This window comes from Mastacembelus armatus, chromosome 10 (assembly GCF_900324485.2).
Source record: "Mastacembelus armatus chromosome 10, fMasArm1.2, whole genome shotgun sequence".
Classification (NCBI taxonomy): Eukaryota; Metazoa; Chordata; class Actinopteri; order Synbranchiformes; family Mastacembelidae; genus Mastacembelus; species Mastacembelus armatus.
Window position 1 is genome coordinate 15,441,173 of NC_046642.1, and position 12,395 is coordinate 15,453,567.

The following is a 12,395-nucleotide window of genomic DNA, read 5'->3' on the forward strand; positions in this document are numbered from 1 at the left end:
GCTTAAAAAGGCTTTTAAAATGATTACTTTAGAAAAAAACACTGCAGAAAGACCCCCCCCCCCGATCGGGAGAAGGGAAGCAGTTTGATTTTGGCAGCTCTGCACAACTTGACATCCAGAGAGAGCTCTCAGCGACTCTCCTCATAGTAAAAGTCTAGTTAAATCTCTTCATGTTTTAATCTGACTCTTGCCCTTCCCCTCCCCTACCCCTCGCAGCCCTCCCCCTTCCTGTGATATTTATAAAACACAATCCTCTCCTCTGCTCGTTTCGTTCATCCTCGTCCTCCATTACGACTGCCGCCTCCTCCTCCCCCACCTGCGCTGGCTGTTCCTGGCCTCCTTAAAGCTATACGCGGGTGGTGGAGTGGGAGTGCGGCAGACCAGTGGAGTTGAACCCAGTTGTGAAGGTGTTGTAGGGGTGCAGGTTGGGCATACCCACCAGGGAATTAGGGATCATGGTGATAGTGTTGGGGGTCATAAGGGGTATGTCATCTGGAGAGCGCCGCAGAGTGAGTGTGTAGTCGGGGAGCGAGGCCAAGCGCAGCGCTCCCTCGCTGCTGTTACCTGCCTCGCACTCATGATGCGTCTGGTTCATCTGCATCGACATGATCTCTTCCTCAGGTGCGTGGTGGCCAATGTCATTGGAGGTGGTCTGGCGCTGTGGACTGGGTTGCCCATGGCCGGAGTCCTGCCGTCGCTTATCCTTGCGGTAGTAAAGTGCTGCAAAGGCCAGCACATTGAGAAATAGCAGTGAGGCTCCCACGGCAATGGTGACACTGAGTTCTGTGGAGTAATCACGTGGATTCTCTACCACCAGCGGCCCCGTCTCCTCATCGTCGCTCCAAGAGTCTTTGTCCTCGCTGTTGTAGGCCGGCGACATAGGGGGACGCTTGGTGTTGAATGGCCAGGAGGTTTTCCCATTGGGCCTCTTGGTGGACAGGGTGTTCTGCGTGGTCTCTGGCGGGGGCACTTTGGTGGTGGTGGAGGTGTAGTGGAACATGTCATGGAGGTTGTAAAGGTGGGGCACTAGGTGTTTCCAGAAGGCCACTTTTGTGGCGCGGTAGTGGTCACGCACACGTGGCTTCAGGCCGATATGCAGGTAGAGCTGGTCCTGGGGGTTGTACTTGGACCAGGCCACCTCTTCGAAGCGGTTTGCCTTGGTGTGGATGAACTTGGTGTCTTGGGGAACAGGTTTGTTGGGATCCCTAAGGACAGAGAAGAGTCAGACGTGATGATGTTAAATTAGAGCCTGACAGTACATTTAATTATTCATGCTCTCATTTTCATGTGGGGATAGGAAACACATAGAAACACAAAAATAAAAACTTCACAGTCTGAGCTTATATTTTGGTGTGAAATGGGCACAGCCACTGCTGGAGAATTTATTGATCTTGCTTGGCAAACCCACAACAACAAAACACAAACCCACCAACACCAACCCTTAGACTACAGTTAATCATTGATTCAGGTGTGTGTGGTATGTATCACACTTACTGCCTTAATCAGCTAACAATGTGTTCTCCAATTTACATATTTTTCCAACTACACACACTTCCATTTTTATTTCCACCACACTATCTCAATGTGTTAGGACCCAGTCCCTCCCTCCTCCCACTTCCCTGTGGGTATAATGTGCCTGTCTGTCTCATCATCTCTCTCCCCTCTCCCCAGATGTTGTTCTTATTTCAGTTCTGATGCAGCCCACCCGCAAAAACCAGGGCAGAGGCTTTAAAAGTAAACACACATGAATAAGTCAGCAGGCTTTAGGGCTTGCATCGGGAGGCATCTTGTTGTTGATAATCCAATGCTGGTGGAGCCCCTCCACTAATTGCTCAGGGAGGGCAGCACAGTGTGCATTGGCATCGAGTGTACTGATGTAAAGTGGACCATATTAATCAAGACACTAAGAGGCAACTGCGGAGCTGTGTGTGTGTTTGGATATAAGGATGTTTGTGTGTATGAGATTGAATGCGAGAGACAAAAGGCATGTGTGAAAGTGTGTGAGACTGAGTGAGAGAAAGTAAGAGAGAGACACAGAGATAGAAACAGAGAGAGAGAGAGAGAGAGAGAGAGAGAGAGAGAGAGAGAGAGAGAGAGAGTTGTTTCCAAATGCAGTACCTGATTTGATCTAGAGAGTTCACTGTTCCACTTTTCAGTTTTCAACATGTTGCCTCAACACCAGACAGCCAACCATTTCAATTACAGTGAGGCTATTGATTTATTGAATGAATTAACATATAGCAATCTCCCATAATAACACAACTCCTTGTTGCCTTACAATGTTAAGAGAGGGAGCTGTGTGGCCCATGCTTTTGGTATTAATGCAATGACTTAAGTGGAAGAACCTGAAGAATAATGCTGTAGCCTTAAAAACACAATTGATATTTTTGCTAAGACAAGTTAAAGCTGCGTTGTGTGACATTTCTCTAAATGTCATGAATTATCCCTTTGTGGGTCTGATTGTGATGTCAGTGGCAAAGTTCAAATTTAGTTGGGGATTTAGGGATATGGCAGCTACAGTGCTTTTCTGGCACGGGTTGAAAAAGCTCCAAAAAACAGCCAAGAGAATTAAAAGCTGTGCCAGAAGAATTCACCCTCCATCCTCTCTCCTGTTCATTTCTGTGCTGTCAATTTTTCTTTTTCAGGTCAGTGCTTCTGGGAGAGGTGAGAGAGAGAGAGAGAGAGAGAGAGAGAGAGAGAGAGAGAGAGAGAGAGAGAGAGAGAGAGCGAGAGAGAGAAAGTAAATTGAGATGGCTGCAGTTGAATCTCCTGACCTAGGCCTGTGTTAGCAGAGCAGCCCGTAAATAACCTCTTTTATTAGGCCCGTAATGATCCCCAATGAATATTGACAGCCAGACTATGATGACTTTGTAGCTGAATATCAGTAATTAAGTTTCACAGGAGTGGGTGGTGGAGGTAAGGTCATATTGATCTCTCCATGTGCAACATGCCAGAGAACAAGACGTCAATGAAGCACCCTGAGAAGCTTGTCTGCAGCTTGAGTGCTTCATGAATTCTTGCAGAAGTCCTGTGCATCCTGATCCACAGATGTGCAAGAAAATCCTCCTGTCCCACACACACATTCACATGACACAGTCATACCAGTCTGACCAATTTTTGTTAATGGGAGGTCCTGGCATTTACATACAACTAAAAATGCTTTCCTTTCAGGAGGGTCAATTTGCTGAATTGTGATGGTAAAAATTGGATATTGAAAAGGTACTTGGATAAATCTCACAAAACAATCAGTGTGTGCAGGGAGCAAGGGAGCGGTGGTGCAGAGGAGTTAGAAAAGCTTTTTGGTGGCTGGCTGTCTGGTTCAGTGCAAGTGAAGATGAATAATTTAGGGAACACAAAGAAATCAATGTGGCATCTTTAGTTAATTTGATTTGCCGCATTAGAGAACAACTGACTGCCTTATCTAATTACACACACATATGCTTGGGTAATTGTTGCAAAGTCAATAGTAAACAGGCTACATTCCTTTGAACAATTTCTACCGCTGCTGCTCAACTTTGGGTTGCATGCTGGCTTTGAAGTCCTGCCCTAAGCTGTAGAGTCAGAGAGAGTGATCTGAGCTTGCTTTATGCTTTTCAGTGTGGTAAGGGCCACTAGGTTGTCCTGATCTATTTGTACTGGGGCGTACTGCGCACTGAGTGATGCAATGTAGTAAGTTACCATACAACATTTCCTGAGTGCTGTGCTGCCTTCTGAACATGGTAAAATGCTGTAATCATGGCTGAGGTTTTCTGCAGGTGGCACTCTGTCTGAAATTACAGATGGTTCACCTATATAATCCAGTATAATCCAATATTAGTCTAATAATATATACTGCACAGCGAAAGTGGTGATCTGCACTTTTGTTTGACATAGTTGTTATTGCGTCCCCCTCTTGTATGCATAAAAGAACAAAATAACATGAAAAACAATAACATACTATAGACCACACCATAAGTATTTGGACAATTACACGTTTTTTTCTTTTCAGCCTCTGTGCTTCAGCACATTCAAAGTGAAATAAAATAATGAAGACTACATTAAAGTACCAAATCTGTTTAATTTGAGTAGGTTTACACCAATATAAAAGGTACAGTGCGGGAGATATTGCCCTTTTAAACACATATTTATCGTCAATAAAGTTATTTTAAAATCCTTGAACACCCAGAAAGCAAGACTCATTTTAAATAATCAAGGGGTTTTGCACCAGCACTTCTAAGATTTTGGTTTGTTAATAGTTTCTTGGCATTTCACTGTGCAGTGTTTTTGTTGTTGTTGTTGTTGTTTTTTTTTTTTTTGTATGCTGTGGGAACATTTGTCATATTTCTCATATTTTCTCTTTTTTGAACTACCGTAGGCCTGTGGTAAAGGTTTCTGTTTTTTCATTGCAACACAGATAGATTACATTATTCCTTTTAAACAGCACTGGAGCTCTTTCTTTATTGTGGTTTCATTTATCCCAGCATAAGATAAATGGATAGTTATAGCTATTCATTTTATACAGAATTAAAGTTGTTCTTTGCTTCACTGTGGGTGTTTTGTTTTACTCATTTTGTTCAGGGGCAGGATTTTTCATTATATTTTGGGTTTTATTAATTTCAGTGCAATTTATCCAATTGTTCATTTTGCACAGTTTTTGTTTCTTCTAATTCATTGTAGGTGGTTTATTTTGCTGACATGGTACAGGGAATAAGGTCTTTCTCACTGCTGTGTTTCAATAACTGATACTTTATGCACTGAGCACATGTTATCTATTGGATATTCAAGTATTTTTGATCATATATGATCAAACAAAAGAAGAAATGAACCCTTGGGTAATGGGTTCAAAAGGAATTGGACAAATAGATATGAAGTTAAACAATAAGATCATATTTAACTTTTCATAGAAAACCCTTTGCAGTCAATAACTTTGAGGTCTTCAACCCACAGACGCAAGCAGACTCTTTGTATCTTCCCAGGTGATGCTTGTTGATTTTGTTTCATCAGTCCATAAAACTTTGTTCTAGAGCATTACCAGTTTCCTTGTGTAGCATCTTCACCATAAAAATTGCTTTCCACTTACAGACTTTCAGTCCCCCAAGTTGTTTCCTGCACAATTTAGGATGTACCCAACTGTTGATTTTGTCAAGCTAACTATGTTTGATATCTCTCGAATAGATTTTTCTTTTATTTGAGCCTCACTTTTATATCTGTCAGTTGCATGTTACATCCTCTGATGATTGTTCTCATATACGCTAATATGTGCTAAAAATGTTCTACTACATTTGTTTACTTGATCAACAGTGTCATACAACATTGGGAGACATGGGGGAGAGTATGGGAGAGGGGTATGGGGGAGTTGTTTTCGCAGGAGGGGACATCTGAAGGTACGTTTTCCATTTATTACTTTTTAAACACTTGGCCGTCATCTTTTACAATACTGTAATTTTATAATATTTTAAAATGTGATGGCCAAGCATTTAAAAAGAAATAAATGGAAAACCTACATTTTTATGATGCCTCTGTAAAAGTTATCCAAACTTTCTTCATAGCATCCCTCAGTTCGGGGTCCCCCTACAGGCCTGGCGCACTTCCATTGCAGCGTTTTTCTCTTTCATGTGTTTTGGCCATTGTGGCACGTTTGCCTTTGTCGGATACCGTGCAACGTCACCTCAGTCTACATGTGATTTCTCAATCATGCATGAGCTCTTTTGTGCATGAAGCAACATAAAAGCACATATAATTGCCTAAGAAACTCTTAGTAGCCAAGTGTCAAATTACTTTGGACTGCTGCAAATCAGACCCTATGTGTTAAAATGACTAAATATCCTATACAGTTCTTTCTATGTAGATGTAAACCTACTCAAAGAAGAGACTTTAAAGGCTGATGATTTTGATATTGTTTTGATATTTTCTGCAAATCATACACAGAGACTAAAAGCAGCAATTAGTGTTGTCTACTCACTTTAATTTCTGAGTCCATGTCCATCAAAAAAAGCTCTAAAGGCTGAGAACAGCCATCACCTTTACAGTCACTGAAGTAAGAAAGAATTCAACTGCACGTGCACTTCTCGTGCTACACATGACAACATGGACGAAACATAAAACCCAGCTCAGGGAATAGTTTTCAGATAACAAGGGAGGCATAAAGCACAGACCAATAACCTAAACCAAGTGCTAGATTCACAGACATTTTGGAGAGTGTATGAAATTTATTGTTGCTTTTAGTCTCTTTATATGATTTATGAAAAACACCAAAAACAAAGAAAATAACCAACTTAACATTTAATGTTCCTTCCATTATTTTAGCTCAAATTCAATGTGCTGAAGAAAATATTTGTGTAACTGTCAAAATACCTGTAGCCTGGACTGTATATGTTAAAATTTTTTGTTAATGTTGCACTGTCCTGCCATGCATAGTACATAAGCATTCGAACAGTGTTCACACAATAAAAGCAACTGCATAGTATATTTAAAGCAGACAGAATGCATGCTACAGCACATACAGTAACTTTTTTTCTGTACTGTTGATGCACACTATTGCACAATGCAACGCACGAAGAAAATGGAAGAACTACTCTGCTGGAAAATATATAAATAAATTATGGATGGTGGTGAAACAGCTCCATAAAGCTATGGGATAACAAAAAATGAAGTATTAAATCTCAAGAAAAATGTTTTGTGCAGTTTAATTGGCAGTGAAACCTGCAAAAACAGTTTACTGTGATGATTAATGTGTCGCATATATTGTATCGAAATAGTACATAGTATGGATTTAGGACACGGATTCATTTTTGCACACAATATAATATGTCCACACTTTGTAGATAATGCTGTTCTGCTTTATTTTACAGGCTGTCTGACTTTGTACAGTGATGAGTGTGTGAACAGAGATATTTTATTTTGAAACGTGAGGATAAGTTATAACTTTCTGCTGATCTTGATCGACCAAATACTTTTAGAAGACTTTTATTGAACATGAGCTTAACCTGTCAGAAATCTGAAATGAAGGGGTGACTGTGGAGATAATGATATACATATTTTTTCTTCTGCAAAAAAAGACATTGCATAGTGTCAGATTAGAGCTGACATGCTGCACTTGGACCTCCTGGTCATAGTATCATTTTACATTCAAATATTATACCAGTCCAGTGATAAAACACTGAGCAGCTTCCCGAGCTGTATGTTTGCAGCACTATAGCAAAAGCCTTGTTGTGACTTATCTGAACTGCCCTGGCGTGATATGATGTTTGTGGTCCTGTTGGGCTCTCAGAGCTCCCCTGCATTAGCTGATAGCCTGCCTCCTGACAAACCTCCTGCTTAATGCAGATGGTCATTGGAGTTGTGGCTTGAGTCCCAGGCAGTGGAGAGGGATTATTACATCCATAAACGCGAGCGTTTTAATGGCCTTTCAGACTTCCTGTGACGTGTTCATATGGCTGTGGTACCATAAACCATCACCTTCATCTCCTCCTCATTACCCCCCCTCTTCGCATAATGACCCGCTGACCCTTACTAACCTTGGCCTGCCAGTCGTGCTTAAGTGCTTCCACAAGGGAGTGTGTGTCTTTTTGCACCTGTGTGTGTTTGTATTTGTGGGTGGCCCCTAACTCTGCCGCAACGCAAGTCCGGCGCTTGTCCACAAGACATGTCACATTACACAAAACTGGACATGGTGTGCAGTGATGCTAATGTGCCTCTCCCAGAGTGATATAAGAAAAAAAAAAAAGCCTCGTGTAAGTGTTAAACAGCTCTTCTATAAGACGCTGTGCCTTCTGGATAACAGACATGACTCTCAGCTTTAATGTATCAAAACATGTGACAGAACATGGTCTGAGCTCATTACCTATTCCAAGCCCCTTCTGCAAGCACTGATGTAAAAGGTAGATAAGGGGGAAGAATGAATATCATTTTCTTTCTTTTTTTCATTTCCCACATACCTCCTTCCCCTTTTCATCCTGATGTAATTTGAAGCGCTTGAATGATCATAGACCTAGCCATCACCAAATCTGAAAAGACACGTTTAGGTGCCCTAAGGCAGAAGACAAGAATCTATTTTCACTACACTCAAGGTCTCTGAATCCTGAGCTCAGTATAGCTTCTCAATATAAAACAAGGAACATGCATTAATTCAGTGCCACTGAGGCTAATTCTTCTGAGCTGCTAAAATATGCAAAGTTGAAGCCGGTATTTATTTATTTTTTTCTTATTGTTACCGTTACTGTTGTGTAACAAATTCATCCCCTGCAGTTGTTTATCTACTTACCAGGTAATACAAAGTAAGCAGCTAATTGGAATTTTCACTCCAACAGAAGGTTCCCAATATCTTTTCCCTGAATTCTGTGTAAATGTTTAATAAACACTCAATCTAATTCTGATTATAGACTTTGTCTTGGCGTGGTGTAGGGGGAAATTGCAGCACCGAGCGGCAAAATGATCAGGCTGTGCACTTTTACCCTTCATGGGGTTGTACGCTGGGGCAGAAGGCTGAGTGATGTGTGGTTCATATTTAATGGCAGCCTTCGGTTCAGCAGGCTAAGTGATGCAGGGTGAGGTGCTGTGACTTTGGGGCTTGCAGAGTTATTGGAGGACACAGCTCTCGTACCACTCTTTATTATGGATGCTATTGTTTTGTTTGATTAGATGAGTGACAACAAACAAAAGATGTTCCCCTCCCATAACACCTTCCACATTTTTCCTCTTTTAACCAATCAGCAACATTGTACAACATCTACGTTGCATTTTTGGAGATTTAACATCGATATTATTTATCTATCCCAGTTTTAATCCCACAGTCATGGGCTTATGGATGTGTACATGCAGATCTACTTCCTGTTCTTATCCCCCTACTCCCATGCACCTCTCATTACATTCAGTGCACAGCATGGATGCCGATCAATGGCAGCCTTGCCCCTTAACAAGCCACACCGCTTCCTTACCTTCTCTAATGCAAATCAGGGTATTGGCTACAAATCTCCTATCAAGTGAGTGCCTATTTAATGGAGTAGGTAGGTGGCTATTTGAGGCTGCGTTGTTCCACAATGCCAAGCATTCACAGACTTCTAGTACAGGTTGAGTTGGTCCTAATCAAGGAAACTAAACAGCACAGGGGATAATCTGGAGAAAGGACAAGGAGGGGGAGCAGGGAAGAGTGATGTAACTACTAGACAGCCTAAAAAAAAAAGAGATTCTATTTGAATGAGGTCAGGTGGCAGAAACAGTTGATGTACACACGTTATTAACCCTATAGGAACCCTCCTGCATGTTTGATTACCATGCAGGAGGAAAAAAAAAACTATCAGGCTTGTAAATCAAAGCAGAGGCAATTAAACTGCACTATAGATTCACTGTTGTTACGTTTATCTACATCTGTTTGTCCATTGTCACTAATGACAAAACAATCAGTACTACATTCTTTAGTCATGTTGTCAATACAATACAGTACATGAGTTTTTCTATATAGAGTAATTAGAAAAAGATCTAGGAGAGATTGCTAGGAGCAATGGAAAAAATTCAATGTGTGACAGTACTCTGCTCTTTAACTACCTAGCAAGGCCCTGCACAGCATGTGGCACAACTCACACACAAAACAGGGGAAATGAGCACCAACCAGCAGGAAGACAGACCAACATATTTATAGCACTAATGAAATATAATGATTGATCTTCTCAGGGCTTTTCATCATTCTGTCTTTTCTGAAGTTCTCTGCCAGTGTTTTTGTATATGCAGCTTAGTTATGTTGCTGTGTTTGATTTTGTGTTTGAAATGTGTGGAAGTTGCAGTATGTGGACAAAAGTTTTGGAGAAACTGAGCAAGAAGAAGTTGTTGTGGCAATAGAGCGCAGGCCAATTTTGCCTGTCAATAGTAAAACAAATGTTGCAGCCAGAAAAATAACTCTGAGCTGAGTAAATCCCTGGCTTCTGAAACATCCCTAACTCTCAGGAAAGAACAGCCTCATACTGTAAACATGCACTCACATACGCACACACACACACACACACACACACTAAGAAGATTTGACAGCGTGTGCTCTCTGTATGCTTTTATGCTTCACTGACGCTGATGGAGAATAAAAAAAAAAAGAAAACACACACACACACACACACACACACACACACGCACACACATGGGCAGGGATTTGCCCTGTAAAGATGACACATGAGAGCCAGGGACAGGAAGAGCTTTGGTTGGGAAGGGGTTGCTGCTATGATACACACTGTTGACATGCAGCCCAAGTGTCTCAACATCGTGTCACACATGTTTCTACAGCCGATTTAGAGACAGCGCAGGAAGTGCAATCTGGGTCAGTTCATTATGAACATCTGGAAGGGGAGCTAGACCTCCTTTACAGATATAGGGAAGAAGGCTTTTGGACGGACCACGAAAGCAAAGGGAATTCAACTGGGTCTTAATTAAAAGGATGTCCTCTAGAGCCAGATTGCGCTGGGTGGTGTTGGAGGAGAGACCTACATCCCCTGGTGTGGTCTGAATAAGGAGGATGAACATCAGAAGCTGTGGGAAATGTCTCACATCCTCAGCCCCACACCCCACCCCCATAGAGTTCATGGTAGATTCCTTTACTTGGCCTAGAGCAAAATCACCCTTTGGAGCCGCATACTGAGTTTGCTATTATTGTGTCATCTAATCCCAGGCTCTTTAACATCTGAATGCCTAATTGTAGTCTGCCTTTAATCCCCTTGTCTGGAGTTATGCCAAGGTGACACACCATAAGGCAGACAGTAGGTATAACATGGTGAACACAGATCTAGTACCAGTTTACCCTGCTACCACTGTGCTTCAAATTTCAATCAGTAACCTGGCAATCTACAAAACTCTTATGGTGTCAGCAATTAAGTGCAATTTTTTGTTGACTTCTGCTGCTTGCAAGGGTGAAGGCCGAGTTTGAGTTACAACATTCTCACTGCCCTTAGCACTCAGTTGAACCTGAGTGGTTGTAGGTAAGACAGGAAAGGCTAGCATCATCGATCGGAATTAATTTCACTGATATCACAAGCTTCAAGTTCAGAGTGATTCAGTATGTAAGCAGCGTAACTTGCTACCTTCAGGCCTCAAACTTTTCTCATTAAAATTAAACGCATCCTCTCTTTTTTAACAGCAGATAGTATTCTTGAAAAGACACATAATGAATTCTATATAAATTTACAAACCGCAGCTTTGTATGTGTTGACACAAGATGTCTGCCAGGCAGAAGAGACAGCTGTTTAGTCTGAGCATCAATGATGGACCTCAGTGCTTTCCTTGAGGAGCCAAAACAGCTGACATCGGTTCATCTGCACTAGCCTGCCATTAGGAGTTCAGGGATCAGAGCCGACAGCCTTGGGCTCATCCTATCAGCCAGACAACTGGATGTAAATGCCATCTGATTGGACAGCAGATGATATAGAGACAGATAAAAACAGAACAAGACTGCATCCCATTCAGGACAGGATCAATACCACTCTGGTAACGGGGATTGTCAAATTAAATTTCAGTTGTTAGAAATGATTACTAGTAGTCATACAAAATAGCCAGGCTTTGTGAAGGGTGGGCGAGAAATTGAGCATGGTGGGGAACAAGAGTCACCCGGGGCATGAGTGATCGACTGGGTCCAGGCTGTGGGAATCAATACCACTGAGGGCAGGAGTTTGATATGCCTCCCTGATAAGTCGCTGTCTTTTGGGCCGTGGGATAATAGAGCATTACTAGTATTTCTAGCCAAACACTACTACAAGTACACACATGCATACACAGAGAAGTATATACAGAAAGGCAGGGAGTGTGCACACATACTCAACCCATAGAGTCAGCCAAGCACGAATAACACAGCACATATTCTGCAGGAACATTTAATCTTCCTCAGATTCAATATGTCTCAGGTTTTCAGACTGAGACCCAGGAAGTTCAGGTGAAAAACATCTCTGAAAAAAAAATATTTCTGTTGAAAAATGCCTTTTCTGTCCCACACTATCATTGCAGAACCTCCCTTTCCTGCAGCTTCTTTTCTCTGGCGCCAATCTACTTTTAATAGGACAGAGATAGGATACTTTTCTGTTACTTTCCATTAGTGACTTAGCAAGTTTGTAATAGTGTGATTACTGGATCTGCAGTGCAAGTGCTGTTTTTGAACTTATTTAAAAGACACACAAGGGATATGTGTAACTTTGCTATGTATATGTTGTGCTACTATTATTACACCATGACCCAAACACCTATGTCTAAATTGGGATTAAGGGTGGACACTGAGGGACAGCTTTACACTGGTTCTGGTTCCTGATTTATTCTAACTTTAATGCTGATAAGATCCTGCAATTGTACCCTTGTTACCTGATTGTCATTAATTTATTCCTCTAATTTTTTGCATTCTCATTTCTCCTACTGTTAACCACTCTAAAACTACATTGTTGTTGACTTTATGGTCT

The 12,395-nt window shown here is 41.6% G+C and overlaps 1 protein-coding gene across 7 annotated transcripts in view; it reads right to left on the reverse strand.

Moving 5' to 3' along the window:
• Positions 1–322: 322 nt before the first annotated feature.
• Positions 323–12,395, reverse strand: part of nlgn3a (neuroligin 3a) — an 88,900-nt gene continuing 76,827 nt past the window's right edge. For 5 of the 7 annotated variants that reach the window (XM_026330315.1, XM_026330314.1, XM_026330312.1 and 2 more), the window contains one exon: positions 347–1,205. In XM_026330315.1, coding sequence (XP_026186100.1) covers positions 347–1,205 — 859 coding nt within the window. Of the gene's footprint in view, positions 1,206–12,395 lie in introns of all 7 variants that reach the window. The other 2 variants (XM_026330316.1, XM_026330311.1) reach the window with 1 other exon arrangement.